General features: G+C 43.8%; 1 protein-coding gene across 3 annotated transcripts; it reads left to right on the forward strand.

The window, feature by feature from the left end:
• Nucleotides 1–792: 792 nt before the first annotated feature.
• LOC307090168 (phosphatidylcholine:ceramide cholinephosphotransferase 1-like) lies at nt 793–18,277 on the forward strand. 3 transcript variants are annotated; one of them, XM_079756740.1, is made up of 6 exons: nt 793–896; nt 9,787–10,527; nt 12,117–12,234; nt 13,226–13,379; nt 14,260–14,426; nt 14,902–18,277. In XM_079756740.1, the coding sequence occupies exons 2-6, from the start codon at nt 9,800–9,802 to the stop codon at nt 15,082–15,084; spliced, it is 1,350 nt and encodes a 449-aa protein (XP_079612866.1). In that variant the 5' UTR covers nt 793–896; nt 9,787–9,799; the 3' UTR covers nt 15,085–18,277. The 3 variants fall into 3 exon arrangements, with proteins under 3 accessions (XP_079612866.1, XP_079612867.1, XP_079612865.1); XM_079756741.1 differs by lacking the exon at nt 793–896 and adding an exon at nt 5,275–5,325; XM_079756739.1 differs by lacking the exon at nt 793–896 and adding an exon at nt 8,381–8,678.
• Nucleotides 18,278–18,856: the final 579 nt, after the last annotated feature.

The following is an 18,856-nucleotide window of genomic DNA, read 5'->3' on the forward strand; positions in this document are numbered from 1 at the left end:
CTTAAAAGAGGATTTTCAAAAGCATATTTTCATTGCATTTATGTTCCAATTGTAGAGCTATTATTTTATTTATATCAAAAACAAGAAGTCCTCTTGCCCACATAATTTACAGTTGTGAATTTGATCCGGAACCGCAGTTATGGCATCATCCAAGTGAGGGCAACAGTTAACAATATAAATCTTGACAAGCACTCTTTCCTACGATAACATTGGGTTCATTCCTTTAATCCTACTGGATTTTCCCTACGTAAATGGTTTTGTTTTTATTTATTTGTATTTTATCTGAAATATGAATATAGCAATGTCTTAATAAGAAATACTTGTCAAAATGAGGGTTGATAGTAATTTTCAAACCTATATATCTGGTACCGAGACACCGAACTCCGTGCAGACCGGCTAACGCTGATTCTAAATCTGCGCGCCTTTTGTTGACGTGTGTGAGCGTGAGGTGGGATCATCACTAATCCCCCCCCCCCCCCCCCCCCCCCCCCCCCCCAACTCAAACTGGTGTTTTATACATGTTCTGTACAGCATGAAGCTGTAATAAAAAAATGAATTATTGGATTTAAAGATTATAAGCAAAGTATCCTTCAATGGACAACTAAAGCGCCATGCTCCTCGCCGTTTGTATTTATTTGCATGCCAAACTGTGGCTTAGCTTGGATCGGAACTGCAATGAAACAGCTCCCTGAAACGCCAACTTATGCTACGATCACCACAGGACCCCGTCGCCATCTCCGTCAACCTAGGTATAATACACTGAAGTGATCACTGAATCGCTAACTATCTTCATCTTGGTGTTACGAGTCTATTTGCTGATGTGATCGTTGCTACTCGGAACTAACTGGCCTGTAACGTTATTTCTGGAGCTATGCAGCGGAGCGATGGTGAGCCAGGTAGGCGCTGCATGGCATATACTGTGTTATACATTGGATTGTTAGTTGATGCTTGTTGCGTTTGTAAATCCAAACCGAAATCCGAAACTTTGAATCGACATTAGGTGTGTGTGTGTGTGTGTGTGTGTGTGTGTGTGTGTGTGTGTGTGTGTGTGTGTGTGTGTGTGTGTGTGTGTGTCATCCAGCCTGTGTTCTGTTCAGTCTGTTTGCTTACACGTAGCAACTGTTAGACATACGAGAGCATGCATTACAATAACTGGTGGGGAGGGATGGAAAATGTGACGTGTTCATGTGTGTGCACACACAGCACACACATGAACACATTTGTCTGAACACTCCTCTGTCCGTTAGATTCAGTTATTTCAGTGTCGTTAGGCTCTGTCATTCTGTCTTATGTTGTGTGTGTGTGTGTGTGTGTGTGTGTGTGTGTGTTTGCCACATTTAAGAGGGAAACTTTTACTTATTTATTTAATCACATTTAATCTCAAAAATCGCTGCTTTGCTTTTACAGGACATTCATATTCCTCATTTCAGGTAATAAGCCAGAGAAGACAAGTGTTTTTTTTCAAGCAACGAGTACTAGTGACACTGTGCAGATCCGTAGCTGGCTCGGTAATGGTGTCATCTCTCATCTTTATGGGCCTTGTCTCTTCCTCGATTTCAAACATTGCAAATGTTCTGCTCTGCTAGCCCGGCCTGTAACATTATTTTAGCCACTGGTTTCTTTGTCAAAAGAGAGTATCTCTCAATGGCCATTTTATAGACTTATCTGTCTCTGTAGCACTGAAAGGACTTGACGTGTTTTTAGATGTTTCTAGTTTTTTTTTTATTACTTGTGGTTGTATTGACACGACTTATAAAAAGGTCTTCGTACAGTACAGCAATATTTTGACTTTTGCAATTGAAAACAGCGTGAGAAAAGGTTCAGATCTGTTTCAAATTTCTAAGCCGTATACCTTTAGTGATCCTTGAGAACGGTGCCTCACCCATACCCTAGGGCTTAGAGTGTATGGACTCATGAAAAGAGAGCCCTGGAAATCTATACGCGCACCTGGATGTGACCCATATCCATATTTTCTCACCATTATAGATTTATTGCAAGTATATCACAATATATATATTTCACTTCATGGGAACATTAGCTGGTGCCATTTCTTATTCTTCATTTTCTCTTCAGTATCTTTATCTTCATCTGGCTAGTGAAACATTATCTTTTCGTCACAATAGATCAAATACTTCCCTTCATTCCTTTCTTTAACGTGTAGGGTAAATTACTGTATTTCATGACCAACTGAAAAATCATTTACGGTTCTAATCCCAGGCCCTATTAGGTCCCTCTCGCTCCTCAGGGCCCCCTGAATCATCTGGTCATTACTGCCCTTGCGAGGCCAAGGAAAGAGTAATATTCACACACACACGGTTAAAAGCACCACAAGATATCTGATCTCATTATTTGGTAATTGAAATTGTTAGCACTCGGCACTAAGAGAACACACAGATCAGAGGCCAGAGATTTAGAGATTGAGGATTGCCAAGTTTTGGTTGCAAGACCAACGTGAAAATTACACATAAGGGGTGTTATGCAAGCTTCAGAGCAACAGGCCATTTTAAATGGGAGCCTTGAAGAAATACATGTACTTTTTAGTTATTGGTGATTTACAGTTAATTCTGGCAAACGTCCCAATACTTAATATTATATTGTTAATTCAATTTTAAATGTTTGGGTGTGAGTGGAGGAATGGAGAGAGATAATTGATGGATAGAGAGACATTCGTTGAGAAAGGGTAAATATAAAGATAATGATCTACTTTTCGACCATTTCAAGTTAAACGTGTGAGTGTGCATATCAGACAGCAGTGCCGGTAAACACGACTTCCAAACTGCTTCAATGGAAGAATTCAAAGGTAGTCGCACATCCTTTCACTGGTGAATTGATTCCCAATGTGCATATTATGCACGTCTGAATATTGTTGATGATGCTAAATAAGAAAGTAGTATTGATATGTGTGGGAAAGAGTGAAAGTGCTTTGAATGAACACTCTTGCCGGTTAAATTCCCCTTTCTTTCGTTATTAGACCCGTTCCGTTATTAGACCCAGAAAATCTGATGAAAATGAGAGAGTTGACCCAACTGTGTACGTTCCATTTGAAGTGGGGAATTCAATCTGATCCCAACTATTATTGATAGTTGTGCACACAACTCCTTTATATTGGGTTGCGCACTATTTCCTGTTTAAAGAGAATATCTAATCTTAAGGCCCACAATGCAGAGGACTTGCTCTGCAGCCTGGAGTCTGCTCCTGTTACAACGGCTTGAAACAGGATCCGATAATATCAATGACTAAGCTTATTTCCACTTTAAAACCCATGTATACGCAGACATTTTAGACACAATTTAGCAGAATAATCATAGATTGGATCAATAGCTATTTTTGCCTTCACAACAAGTCATTTTCAAGGAAAACAACAGAACTATGAGGGATATTCATTCAGGATTTTATTCAGCCATCTGTCACATTTGAGAAAGAATGTTCAAAACATTGTGATACTAAGCACCCTGAAACTATGGTTTGGTTGTGTACTTTTTGACATACCAATAGCATATTGGTTATCTATCTATCTTCTTAAGTAGTTTGTTTAATCATGTGACTGTACCCTGAAGAGAGAGCAATAATACATTTGTTTGTACTTTGTGAACTGTACTGTCTGTCTCTTTACCTCTGTTGTCTTGCTCTCTCTCCCTGTCTGTCTCTTTACCTCTGTTGTCTTGCTCTCTCTCCCTGTATGTCTCTTTACCTCTGTTGTCTTGCTCTCTCTCCCTGTCTCTTTACCTCTGTTGTCTTGCTCTCCCTGTCTGTCTCTTTACCTCTGTTGTCTTGCTCTCCCTGTCTGTCTCTTTACCTCTGTTGTCTTGCTCTCCCTGTCTCTCTTTACCTTGGTTGTCTTGCTCTCTCTCCCTGTCTCTTTACCTCTGTTGTCTTGCTCTCCCTGTCTGTCTCTTTACCTCTGTTGTCTTGCTCTCTCTCCCTGTCTCTTTACCTCTGTTGTCTTGCTCTCCCTGTCTGTCTCTTTACCTCTGTTGTCTTGCGCTCCCTGTCTCTCTTTACCTTGGTTGTCTTGCTCTCTCTCCCTGTCTCTTTACCTCTGTTGTCTTGCTCTCTCCCTGCCTCTTTACCTCTGTTGTCTTGCTCTCCCTGTCTCTCTTTACCTTGGTTGTCTTGCTCTCTCTCCCTGTCTCTTTACCTCTGTTGTCTTGCTCTCCCTGTCTGTCTCTTTACCTCTGTTGTCTTGCTCTCTCTCCCTGTCTCTTTACCTCTGTTGTCTTGCTCTCCCTGTCTGTCTCTTTACCTCTGTTGTCTTGCGCTCCCTGTCTCTCTTTACCTTGGTTGTCTTGCTCTCTCTCCCTGTCTCTTTACCTCTGTTGTCTTGCTCTCTCCCTGCCTCTTTACCTCTGTTGTCTTGCTCTCCCTGTCTGTCTTTTTACCTCTGTTGTCTTGCTCTCTCTCCCTGTCTCTCTACCTCTGTTGTCTTGCTCTCCCTGTCTGTCTCTTTACCCCTGTTGTCTTGCTCTCTCTCCCTGTCTCTTTACCTCTGTTGTCTTGCTCTCTCTCCCTGTCTCTTTACCTCTGTTGTCTTGCTCTCTCTGTCTGTCTCTGTACCTCTGTAGTCTTGCTCTCGCTTTCTGTCTGCAGCCAATCCGTTTCTCATTCTTTGTGTTTGCGATGTGTTTCTATGTCGACGCCACAGCACAAAAGGTTGCTAACTAGCAACCACATGACTCTGATCTCTGGTTGGTTGGCTCACACTGTGTGTGTGTGTGTGTGTGTGTGTGTGTGTGTGTGTGTGTGTGTGTGTGTGTGTGTGTGTGTGTGTGTGTGTGTGTGTGGTTTGTGTGGTAAGCTATCAAGTAATGCTGAAACAGGCCCAAACCTAACTTCCGAATAAAGGTTTGTGTTTGCTTGTCAATAAAGCTTAGCCAAGCTTTATTGAGGTTCTGTGACATTTTGCGGCATAGTCACGTGTGTCTGTTTGAGAGGTTCTGAAAGAGGACAAGATGGCACATCTGTGAGTGTGTGTTGTTTTGATAGTGTTGCGTGTGTGTCTGACCTGGAGACCCAAGTGAGTTTGCGTAACCTGGAAACCAAAGTTATTCAGGCGCTGACCCACTAAAAATAGCACATGGTATTGTTTATCCCGCAGAGAAACTGAGCCTGGAGCCATAGTACCCCAATGACCATGCTCGTGGTTGGTTGGCCAGGTTGGGGGGGGGATTGGAGGCGGCGGGCGGGGTGGACGTGTTAGTCAGAGGAAGGGCGGGGCAGCGTATGGCTCAGGGCTCGTGTTGAGTCAGACAGTTACTCAGATCTCCCACTGGCCCATCGGGGAACACCATAACAACATAACTCAACGGTCCCAGGCAACGCAGGAGGGTAAGCCCCATGTTTTTCTCCCTGTTGCCTTATACAAATTGTAGCGAGGGGAACGAAAACAACTGCCTTATGGGATTAGGAGCACACAGGGAGACCTGGTTTGGCAACTCTGAAGGTGCTCTGTAGAGGATTTCAAGTGCAGACATTATCAGGGGAGAACTAGGCCGTTTATAAACCCTGTTGATTTTGACAAAAGTTCAGAGAGCTACAGAGATGTGCGTGCGGGCGGGCGACTGTGAATATAGCTCTGTAAATCAGGCGTAGTAGTAGCAGCAGTGGTAGCAGTTATAGTAGTAGTAGTAGTAGATTCAGTCGTAGTCATAACCACAGGGTAGATCATTATTTATTTTTAAGTAAGTTATTTAGAACAAATTATTATTAACAACGGCAGCTTGGCAAAGGGCAAAGCTTTAGGGAAGGGGATAGGGAGTAAAAGAAATGTAAAAAGTTTAAAGACGGCTGCGCACAGTACTTACATATGAGATAGAGAGAGTTTTTGTTAGGATAGTATAGTGGCTAAGGTATGGGTTTGATGCCCAGGTCAGTGTTGACATCATCAGCCCCAATTTGTGCCCCTTAATGACCAGCATCTGAATTAATCTAAGTGGCTTTGGGGTAATTCCTCTGCTGAATGACTAAATGGTAGAAAAGTTCTCTGTTTTGTTCCTCTCTGTTCAACGGTTCACGTGTTGAGTCTTCTGATGCAACTTCTTAGAAGCAGAAACAGAGAGAGAGAGGTGTGTGTGTGTGTGGGGGGGGGGGGGGGGGGGGGGGGGGGGGGAGACAGTGAAGAAGAGCTTCACAGTCTCTAGCTAGCTAGCCCCTTCTTTCATTTTCGTGTGTGTGTGTGTGTGTGTGTGTGTAGATATTTTCTCTGACAGTTGAATATTATAAGATTATTTGAGAGCTGGGGTGGAGGGGGGGGGCTGAAAAGTGTGTGCTTGTGTCACAAGACAGGAAAGACAATAAAAACCTAGGGACTCTAAAAAGGAAGTGAGTTCTAAACGTTCGGGCAACAAACACTCTTGAGAGACACATACACACACACACACACAATAATTGAATCTAAGGTCTGTCCTACTAAAACTTTATGGGATCATAGATCAGAAAGTTTATTGCTGCAGCCAGAGTTCAAGGTAAGAACCTTCTCTCGGGCGGCCTCTCATTCTGTGAACATCTGAACCCATACCGTCATGGCCATCTCTTTATGAGGTATTGTGTCTAGGACCGATGACACTTCTGTAGGCTAAGTAGCACACAATAGTTGTTGAGTATAAGAGTTTTTCACGGATCTCATGCCATTGCAGGAACACTACTGGATTCTTCAAGGACAGCAGATTTGCTAGTTTGTGAGATGGGAAAGGTAGCAAGGAGACATAGAAACAAAGGTGTCCTTGTGGTCGTAAGACCAGTTGTGACCAGCTGGGAGAAGCTGAAAGGATAGACAGAGTAAAGCCAAATAAGAATTTTTCCATTAAAATACGAAGGAACTACCAAAGATATCAAAAATACACTGCTGCCCTTTGTACTTTAACTAATGTTTGAAGCTCTTGTGTGCCCATTACAATAACTAATAATAATAATAATTCTGTTTTGTTACTACAGTGACCATTGTATTGGTTTGTAGGGAAGGGAGTAAGAAATGTTCTCCATGGCACTAAAAATAGCATTGTTGACACCCTTCAGTCCCACGTTCTCTAAATGTAGATCCTCCATTCAGATAAATAGGAACCGTGACAAACAAGTAGACAAGAGGCCACTGTAGGACAGAGGGCTGTATCTGGGTAAATACTGACATCATGAGCACCCCAGAAACGCGGGGCCCTTTCTTAATTCACATGCAGAATTCTACGTTTTTATTATTTACTTTGTGTATATCACATACATCATATAAAGGCATTGCAGAAAAAGTTGTGTGAGAAAATATTGATATTGAAATAAATATTGGTTAATCTGACGTTATTTTTGTATCATTATTTAGTATCTCCTTGGCCTCGCTTTGGGAGTTGTGTCTCTCTCTTTAGTCCTACTGAGGTTGAATGGAAGGGCTGATTGGGTCAAATCCGCTACAGTGTCAACGGATCATTTTATCTAATGGCTCAAATCAGGTAAAAGTCTTTAGTAATGGACAGATTAAGGGTGCTGGGCGAATAACCAAGTTAATCCCATTAACTCAAACCTTTGCTCTTTAAGAGGTCCCATGTGTTTTAAATGGCTGAATTGAATATAGGCATTTGGAAGGCTCTTTCGCAAATGCTGAACTACAATTATGGGACTGTTTTCCTTTTTTAACTTCTTTAAAGTGTAGATGTTGAAATTACATTTAGAATCTTGACGCCAAAAGATTGTAATTCTACAAGAAAGCAAAGATAATTTGTTATTTTTTGCATATCAGACCACGAATTAACAAGATCTCGGTGTCTCTTAATCTCCACGTTCTGTCTTTATTCTGATTAGTAATGCAGCAATAGGCCTACTCTTTGTTCTGTAAAAAATAACAGCCTAGTAGAAAAAGATAACTCGCATACACATCAACGTTGGCCTAAATAGCCTACATGCCAGCCAAATACGGTTCAGAATCACAAAGCAAATATATCAAATTCTTACCAACCCTCGCATCGACAAACTTTCCATTCACTTGCCCTTTATTCTGCTCCCCTCCTCTTCTTTTTTTTCCCGATTATTGTTTGGAGAACAAATGCGTCCTTTTTGCTACACAGCCCATATTTCTTGTGTATTGTTCAAAGAGAAACCCAGTATTCTCTCCTGGTCTGAATTCTGTATGATGATGGGAAAACAGAAAGACACACATGGTAAGGCAAAAACGTTCACCTCCAGGCTCCGACTTGTGAGTAAATAAAGGGAGTCGTCCCGCCCCTCTCTCTTCAGTTTGGTTAATAGTTCCCCCCAGCCTCCGACCTGTGAGTAATTAAAGCGACTCGACCCACCCATCTCTCTTAACTCTTGTTTCTTCAACCCTCCGATCTGTAAGTAAATAAAGGAAGTCGTCCCGCCCTTCTCTCTTCACTCTGGCAAAATCCCCCCCTGGCTCTAGCGAAAGGGACGCATTGAAAGCGCGGCACCGAGCGATATACGAGCGGACAGCGAATGGCAGCGATTTAACACGGTGATTTGTCTGACTCGCCAAAGGAAACTCAACCAAGGGATTAGGGTATAGACATTTCCACTTCCACCTGTTGTTTTCTTGTTACGGTGGAATTGTAGCAGTTCGATTAGAGCCATCGACGAGCAAACGAGCAGAGAAGATAGGACAGTCGGACAGGGCTGTGTTCACTAAAGTAAAGGGCTGTACATGCTTATGGCGCACACCCTTTACTGAACAGCTGGAGCAAGTAAGTCACCTTGTGGTTTCTGTGTTTGGTGATAAATGGGACATTTGGATTGCAAAACTACTTTTTCAAAGTGTTCCTCGATAACGGTGTGCTACGCAAACGGGAGTCGACTCAGACTGGTGCCTCACGTTATTGAAAGAACATTTAGGCTGTTTCTAGTATTCGGATGGTTTCGTGTTTATCGAGTGTTGAAAAATAATAAAGGCTAGCTTCGTATCCGCATTTAAACGGCATGTTCTGTCTGACAGCCACATGTACAGGGGTTACGTTTCTAAACACACACTCCTGATTGCACAGCGGTCCTCGGAATGCAGCCTCGTCTCGGAATTTGCGTAACGTGTTGCAACTAGTTATGCTGTTAGAGAGAGAGCGAGTGTCTCCCTCCCTCCTCAAGACATTAGCAATGTTTACGGTCAATCCCAGAGTGGACTCCACACTTTGTTTATACGGACACGAAAAATGTATTTTAACCATCTTGGTCTTCCGATTTATGCCCTTGTATTTTGGCGTTCACAGTAAACCACAACTACATTATGAAAAGTATATTATTATGTGTTGCAACTTGGATGGTTCTCTGTTGTAAAGGGTCAGGTGTTTGTCTGAAGGGGAGTTATATGATTTAAAATGTTTTCAGTTCGATTTGGCCGTTGGATATGATTAGGAAGGCCGATTGTAATCTGACTTTACCTGTTACACCATTGTCATTACTATTAACGAGTGTCATAGACGTCTTTAGTAATGGGTCTAGTATCCATTTTCGTTCTGTTATTTATAAGCTTTGTTACTGTCAGATTAGTTCTGAACAATGACGTGGTGTACAGGGAGTCAATACCGGTATCTGTGTCTTGATACTACAGTAGCCTTCCCTAGGCCATTGTGTAAGTGTTTTCTAAATACAAAGATTGGTTAACAACAAAACTTTAAGATATAATAACTATTTGAGCTATTTTTTTTTATATAAATAGGCGTGAATGACCACGGGGGATTGGTTTAAAATATATTGTTAATAGTAAAAGTCATATCTTGGTTATGTTAATACTTTATTTATGTCTTTTTGTTTGTTTAACGTCCGTCCCCTTAATATGTCCCTCCCCTCTCCTCTTGCCAGGTGAGTCATCATAATGAAGGTGTCTGATTGGACGGGAGAGGATGTGGTCCGTTGGCTGGGCGACCAGGGCCTGCAGGAGTACTGCGACGCCCTGCGGAGCCTCAACGGCCGGGCCCTGCTGGACCTCGGCCCGTCGGACTTCGCGTCGCCGCCTCTCTCCCGGGTGACGTCGGACGGCGGCCAGCAGCTCCTGGAGCGCGTGCAGACCCTGCGGCTGGAGCACCACATCCGGGCGCACAAAAACGCGCACAACGGACACGCCACCTCCAACGGCGTGAAGGCCAACGGGACGCCCGGCCTCTCCGTCAAGGGGGACACGGGGGTCACCAACGGCAACGGCCCCCCGAAGCACAAAACCCTGCCGGCCCAGAGGAACGGCGTCCGCAACGGGGTCCTCGTCGGCAACGGCTTCGCGGACGACCGCCACCCCGGAGGCAACGCCTGGATACAGATCCCGCTCCCCGCCGGAGGCGCCACGGACTCTTCCTCGCGCCCGCCGCTCCCCGAGGAGTGGGGGCGGACGGGCGTGGCGTTCCTGTACGCCATGACCTGCTTCGTGCTGACCACGGTGATGATCTCGGTGGTGCACGAGCGCGTCCCGCCCAAGGAGGACACGCCCCCGCTGCCCGACAAGTTCTTCGATTGGTTCGACAGGAAGGAGTGGGCGTTTATGGTCTGCGAGGTCATCGGCTTGCTTCTGCTGGCGTTTTGGCTCGTCGTCTGGGCCCTCCACAAGCACAGGTAGGGATGTGTGTTTGGGTGTGGGTGTGGGTGTTAGTGTGAGTGTGTGTGTGTGTGTGTGTGTGTGTGTGTGTGTGTGTGTGTGTGTGTGTGTGTGTGGTAAGCTAATGAGTAAGACTCAAACAGACTCTAGCCCAACTGTGTGAGTGTGTTTGTACACGTTACAGCTTGCCGCTGTAGGGATGCAATCTGATGTTATTATTTTTGATGTATTTTTTATCATATTATATTACTTTGTTTTTCAAAGATATTGTCTGAAACTTTTGTTGACCTGAAATTGTGTAACATCCCCATATCCCATATCCTGTAACATATCCATATAATCACCAGAGCTCGCTAAAGCTAGGGCGTGGTAGGAGGTGTGGGTGTGTATGAGGAGCATGGACATTTGTGCTGTCAGTTCGTAGTTCTGTCAAAAGTCTTCAAAATTACCGCCTTGAGATCCATCCAATGACTTTATCTCGTTCTAATTTAGTTCGGACAAAATCCTTTTTTTGGGATTGGGATAAAGGTTGGGATAAGAAAATAACTACTAACTGTGACGTCACACTTTAGTGCGTCATTAAGTCATTAATTCCTCCCCCCCCCCCCCCCCACGTCCATCCTACTGAACATAGAAGGTAGCGTCTCAGAAAGCCATCCTGCTTTAATAAACAATGAACATATGGCATATGCTCTGAGCCCTTGGTTCAAGGACACACACTGTGACGCATCAAAGGCCTTATTTATTTACCTTTGGATAATGAATGCCAGATGGGACTTTTGACCTCTGCATTCCTCCCCCCTTTCTATGTCTCTACAGACATATTTATATCCATCTATCCTATATATCTCTATCTCTCAACCTAGTTCCACATCTCTACCTCGCTCTACATCTCTTTCTACTTTCTGTCTCTTTCTGCATCTATCTGTCTCTAGTACTCTCTCTGCATCCATCTCTACTCTGTCTCTCTCTGCAGCTATCTCTCTGTCTCTCTGCATCTATCTCTACTCTCTCTCTCTCTCTCTCTCTGCATCTATCTCTACTCTCTCTCTCTCTCTCTCTCTGCATCTATCTGTCTCTCTGCATCTATCTCTACTCTCTCTCTCTCTCTCTCTGCATCTATCTCTGTCTCTCTGCATCTATCTCTACTCTCTCTCTCTCTCTCTCTCTGCATCTATCTCTGTCTCTCTGCATCTATCTCTACTCTCTCTCTCTCTCTCTCTCTCTGCATATATCTCTATTCTCTCTCTCTCTCTCTGCATCTATCTCTACTCTCTCTCTCTCTCTCTGCATCTATCTCTGTCTCTGCATCTATCTCTACTCTCTGAATCTATCTCTACGCTCTCTATGTCTCTCTGCATCTATCTCCACTCTATCTGCATCTATCTCCATGCCCCCTTCTTCCTTTTTCTATCACCCTTCCTCTCTCTCTCTCTCTAGCCATGTTATCTCTTCCATACACTCTTTCTCTTGCCGTCTTAACTTTACCACTTCCTTCTCTTCCTTCTTTCCTCTGACTTGCATTCATTCAATACATTTCAAAATACTTGTATTTAAGCAGAAAAGTAACCTTTTTTAAGCCCTCTGTCTCTCTCTCCACCTCCAGTTCTATCGTGGGCCGTCGGTTCTTCTTCATCATCGGGACACTGTACCTGTACAGGTGTGTCACCATGTACATCACCACGCTGCCCGTGCCTGGCATGCACTTCAGGTGCGCCCCCAAGGTAAATCGACACCTCTCGACAGTGCCCTGCACGGCCGCTGTGTTGTCGCTGCTGGGCAACGCTTGTTGTTCCTCCTATGTGTGCGCTGTCACACCAAGCTAATGGAAAATATGGTTTGTAAAGTGTTGATACTGGCTAGTGAGTTTGATGTTGTTGTTGTTGAGGTTGAGATAAGAACAAACTAAAAAACACTGTTTTTGTGCGCGGTTTGTGTTGCGAGACTAAACGGAAAGCTCATAGTATTCCGCTGACAGTATGCATGATTAAGCTGGTGACAGAGTGAAATGAACTGGTGAGAAGGGGTAAATGAAGGGATGACGAGGGGGTGTGGTGAAAGGATGAAATGATCTGCTGAGGGGGTGAAATGAGAGGGCGGATGGCCCTTCTCCCAGGTCTGGATCTCTCCAGGGACCCTTGACCCCAACAGGGTCCTAGTTTTCCATCTGGCATTTCCAAGTTGTGTGTGTGTGTGTGTGTGTGTGTGTGTGTGTGTGTGTGTGTGTTGTCATGGGTACTGTGTTGTAATGTGTGCTATCTGACATCCGGTGGTTCCGAGAAACGCAGGTATGGATGACTCAGATCTTCCTGGAGTCTGTTTGACGTTACGCTCCCAGTGTGGCTTCCCATCGCCCCCCGCAGCCCTCCTACTGAGGGCTCCTCTCCGAACACAACTGGAACCACTTTTAGCTTCTCCCTCACTTCCTGTCTGGCCCTGGGCTCAGAAACCCCGGGGGGCGCTTCAGGAATGGTCCCTGACATGAGAGCTGTGAACGCCCTCCAGTGCTGATGGGAAAGGATTTGGAAAGAAGGAAATGATTTCACAGCCCCTCCTCCTCTCTCCCTCTCTCTCTCTCCCCCCTTCTCTATCCCCCCCTCCCTCCCTTTGTCTTTATGTCTCTCTGTCTCACTCTCCCCCTTTTCACCGTCATCTCTCTATCTTTCTGTTTGTCTTTTCCCTCTCTCTGTCTCTCCCTCTCTTCTCTCCCCCCAGGTGATGGGTGATCACATGTCCCAGGCAGGGCGGGTGTTCAAGATGATTGCGGGCGGGGGTCTCACCATCACGGGCTCCCACCACATGTGTGGCGACTACCTGTACAGTGGACACACCGTCATACTCACCCTCTCCTACCTCTTCATTAAGGAGTGTGAGTCACCACACGCACATCCACATGCACATATACATTTTTATAGTATATTTATATTTTATATACATATTTATGGTAAAACCCGCCCTCTCCTACTTCCTCCACACACGCATATTGGTTATCACTGTTCACTCTATCTATTCGTCAAGGAGTGTGAGTTCACACACACACACACACACACACACACACACACACACACACACACACACACACACACACACACAGATAGACAGACACAGGTAGTCCTATCTCCTTGTCAAGGGGTGTGAGTTGCCACACACATGCATGAGCAGACACGGACATAGTCAATATACATTATGTACACTCAAATACACACACATAAGAACACTGTACAATCTTCTTTGACTTGGTATAACCAGTTCAGATGTTTACGCTTTTCTTTATCCCCCGGATGTTTACAGTCGGGTTTGCATTTTGATGAAGTTACTTTACCTGTATTTGCTGCCTACCTGTTGGATAAACAAACATATCACAACTCATCGTTACCAGGGATCGAGGGTTTTTAGTTTTAGGCTGCTACCACCCAGAGTTGTGATTGTCGTGTACAGGGTCTTGAGTTCCTAGAGCGTTACTGATCTGTTTTTAAAGATTAACAACATGAACTATCTTAAATAGTTAATGGTTGACTTCTGTTTTACATGCCAAAGACCTCCACAGCACGACGTACAGTTGGTTATTTGAATTATTCCCATAGCGCACCTTTGGAATGGTCTGTGTGAGACAACTAGTGGTGACAGAGTGCAGCACACGCTGTTTACCTTCACCTCTCTACCTGGGGATACAGCCCCCGTATCGCCAGGGAGGCCCCACACCCACCATGTTTGAACCCCTGTGTTGTGGTCGGTTGTCTGTGCTGCAGACTCCCCCAGGCGCTTCTGGTGGTGCCACTGGCTGTGCTGCCTGCTGTGGGCTGTGGGGCTGTTCTGCATCCTGCTGGCCCACGACCACTACTCCATAGATGTGGTGGTGGCCTACTACGTCACCACACAGCTCTTCTGGCTCTACCACACCATGGCCAACCAGCAGGTACTGTGTGTGTGTGTGTGTGTGTGTGTGTGTGTGTGTGTGTGTGTGTGTGTGTGTGTGTGTGTGTTTGTGATCATACTATGATGGCGCCACATAGGGCATGACAAAACAATGTTTGTGGTTAAAGTTTATCAATGGAATTCCATGATATAGTTGGACACAAAGGACGTACTGAACAGGGATTTGAAGTAGCTCTGATTAGATATATGACCTCATACATGACATTTAATGGGTCAGTTGGGACTGTAGGGTCACCACTGAAACGGATAAGAGGGTCGAACAGACGCTAAGGAATCTGTTGAGTGAACTACACCTAAAGGCGGATTCTGCCTCCAAAACCCTAAGAAGATTATTCTGTTAGATGTACAGTCTGCAACTCTGTGTCACTAAGATTCAACCTCTCATCTGGTTTGAATAACGTCTTCTCTTGAAGCCACCATAACCTCATTCAAGTCAATGCTGTTCCCCCTGCCAGGCCCTGAAGGAGCACTCCCCGACCAACTTCGTGTCGCGGGTCTGGTGGTACCGCTTCTTCCTGTACCTGGAGGCCAACGTCCAGAGCAGCGTGCCCCGCCACTACCAGCTGCCCTCCCTGCTCAAGAGGCTGGTGCGGAGCCAGGTCCGCTACAGCCGGCTGGTGGACATTGAGTGCCCCTGACCACCAGGGGGCGCCAGAGGGAGGCGGCCCAGAAGGACTATACGGACGATGCGGACGCTGCGGACTGTAAGGACACATTTAACGGGAGAGATTAACGGCCGGTCGACCAAGCGGACGGACAAGAAGGACGGGTAGACTGACGACGGACGGACAGACGGACGGGAGTTGATAATCAGCAAGGAATCCGGACTTATTGACTACTTACGATAGAATGGACAGACATGACGTTTATGGACATAAACTCCCCATTGTTGAGGAATGGATCACAGAGAAGATCGATGGATTGGACCTTAACAGCGCTGGTGCCACGCCCTTTTATCACCATGCTCGGATTAGAACCTCTTACCACGGAGAAATTGTTGCCATGTCTTTCTTACCCTTTTTGTTAAATCCCTTTGGGACCATAGAACATGCTTCTGGCAGCATGGGTGCCATGTGTTGCTCACTGGAATTGGAACCTATGACCCTCTGACCTAACCCGCAGAAGCGCTGGGTGAAGAAGGATATAATCAAGTCAAACTAGCACATTTCAGTAAGATTAACCTCCAAGATGGACACAGGGTTTAGTTCATCAGCCAAACTGTATCCCTTACCATCTACAATTCCAGAGCTGAGAATGTTTTCTAAAATGAGTGGACAAACAGGAATGAAAGGGCAATCAACACTCAATACAAAGTGCCATTTTCAGCCAGAGTTTGCCATCTTTTTACAGTAGCAGTCTGTTGGTGGAAGTCCCCCATGATTGTGTGTCATTTTTGTATGTCCCCAGTTAAAGCAGCACGTGTCTCTAAACTCCCCTTCACTGTGGCCTTTTGCTTCAGGCCTCAACATAATTCAAACAGTAGAAGGTGTGTATTTCCAACCTTAGATCTAAAACCTATATTTGAACTAAAGTAATGGCCGCACTGAAAGAGTTAAGCGATGAAGGTTTTATGCAAGTATTTAAAATGTTTGATAAATTATTGGTGTAGCTCTTCTTTACATAAATATGCTATTATTATGCCATGGGAAAAGCTAGTTTCATTTCACAGGTGGTGCTATCAAAGTACTTAAAACTCCTCAAGATCAACAGCTTTTTCTTGAACCAAATATCTCCTTCACAAGATGTCTAAGCAAATACCCACTGAAGGGTGTTTTCAGATTGGACTTTACATTCAAAGAGCTGATTGGCTACTGTGTCACCAGTATAGCCCACACGTCTTCATTTCAAAGCCTTTCAGGTCCACAACGTGAACAATCCTTTACATGCACAAACATGTGGCTACTCCTCCGGCCCACCGTTGAGCTGAGATTGAGCTAAGCGTTACTGCAGACCAACGATTGGACAAAATGAAAATGTCTGTTGAATGTCTGCCCTGGGTTCAGACACAAGCGCCACTTTAACAAGGTCCCGACATCAGAGAGCACAACACTGACGCCACAAAGGAGCTTCACTCCAGGCCGGTAAAGTTAAGCATTGTATATCTGTGTCTTCTGTTTACACCAACCAACAAAACCTACATAGTTGTTGTTTTTGGCCCGTGCAAAATAATCAGTTGTATATTTAATTTTGTAAATCTGTCTGGATTTGAATTGACTTTCTCCAACTGCATTTCAATGGCCTTCGATTCAATTGCAGTCATTAGAAAAGCAATTAAGTGGAAAGGCACTGACTCCTACCTTCATGTCTAGTCGAGTGCAGACATCAGCCACCGTCATGTCTTAAATTTAGTTCTGTCAAACCTTTTTTTTGTTTATTGTTTTTTTAATAACTGAGTATGAATGGTAAGTTATGGAGCGTTTTTCTTTGTTTATCTGTTACAGAATTTATTAAAAATATTTTTCAGTTAATGGTTCATATGATTCAGTCAAGCAGAGATTGTGTGTGTGTGAATATATGTATGTCAGTATTTGTATAAGTGGCTGAAAACAACATATTCTCTGATCCATATTTGATAATTGTATAATCTCCATTGGCATCAGATGCAAAAGGGTATTAATTATACCGAACAATTTCCACTGACAGTGTCATTATTTAGTGTCAGTATTTTATTGACAGGCATTACTGTCAATAATGCCTATGAAAAAAGGTTCTGTCTTTTTGAGGGCTGGATATTTTTGCCACCATGACTCAAATTAAAACATGGAAACAGATGTTACAATGCAAAATCTTCAAAGCATATTTTTATCTGTGCTATTACCATTATGATTTGTTTTCTTCATATTGAAATCTCGATGTTTGAAAGCAATGACGTAGTGTCTGTCAAACTGTACCATTTTGGCGAACAATAATGGTTACAAAAGAATATGAATATGAAGTGTTACGATTTAACCACAGCAAGCTAATGACAAGTTTCGTTAGAAATAAACAAACTTTTAAATGACCAATGGATATTTTGAACCCTGTCCTATAGCCTGCGTATACGATTAGAACTTTTGGAAGCGCAAGGGACAGCCGATGTTTGCTTAGTGAAGCTGGACATTTTTAATTGGGTTCTTTTTTTGAAGCATTTCTAACCAATGTTTTTTTAGTATTCACTTTCGCAACTCATCAACCTAATTAAATATGCTTTGTCACCCAATGTTTTAAATCATCCAGTTGAGCCACTATATTCGTTACAATTTTCATGACAGTGTAGCAAATGGTTAACAATGAGACTGAAACGTTTCCAAGCATCATTGCATTCCCTTAATGTGAGTGCCTTATTGTTCTGAATGTAATCTGTGGAGGTTTGGTGGGCCTCCTCTCTGGTTGAAAACGGAATTGGTAAAAGCACATTAGCCATCCAACAATACAGTCTTCCTAACTATGTTTAAGTAAACACGTGTTTCGCTGGTCTGACTTGCCTTTGGATGTTGTAGGCTTTGTCCAAACCACGATATACACAAAATAATTGTTCTCAAGAGGCAAAGATAAGGATGTAACGAATATGAAGTATATTTGTGTTTAAGTGTTTCCGTGTGTGTATGTATGTGTGTGTGTGACCATGTCCACAATCCAAAACTGTCTGCAAAGACTATAATACATTTGTAAACCTCTTACTGCCCAGCATTCAATCAAAACCACTTCATTCATCCCAGTTTCTTTTTATTTTCAAACTATAATCAGCCGAGGACTGGAATTGAATTTATTTAACTGTATTTTGTTCTCAATGACATAGCTGTGACTTTCACAGCATTTGAGTTGTGAAAGACTGAATAAACCAGGTCTTAAAACCGCTGTATACACTGTACTCGTGGCTCTATTTTCTAACTGTTTTGGTCATGTTAGATTTAATTTTTGTATGTGTACGTTTTAAATGATATCTGTTGGCACTGAAATACATGTCCATCGGTAGGTCGAACCATCTAACCATATCAAAGTCCTAAAGTCCGAAACTACAATTTTCTTAATTGTTATTATTATAAATCGCTGTATCGCGTCACAGTATCTTCATACAATGCATTTCCCCAACAATAAAACCATTATCTGCATTATCTCTTAATCAAATGTCCTTTGGACCAAGACGAATGGACAGAGTAGATTGCACCTGTTTATGTTGGATCTCTTACACACATTCACTAGCTTCTCATCCCTCTTTCCCACAAACTTTTACAGACAGACTCTTGTCTGTCTGCCTGCCTGTGCCTGCCTACCTGTATGTCGGTGTCTGTTTCTGTCCTTCTGTCTACCTGTCTGTGTCTTATGATGTTGTACCCTATAATGTGTAAATAATGTGTAATTACCCTTTCACCCCATGGTGACTGTTAACACACCTACATCTTATCAAAACACATGGGTCACAGCCAGTTG

This window comes from Pollachius pollachius (genome assembly GCF_949987615.1).
Source record: "Pollachius pollachius genome assembly, chromosome: 19".
Lineage (NCBI taxonomy): Eukaryota > Metazoa > Chordata > Actinopteri > Gadiformes > Gadidae > Pollachius > Pollachius pollachius.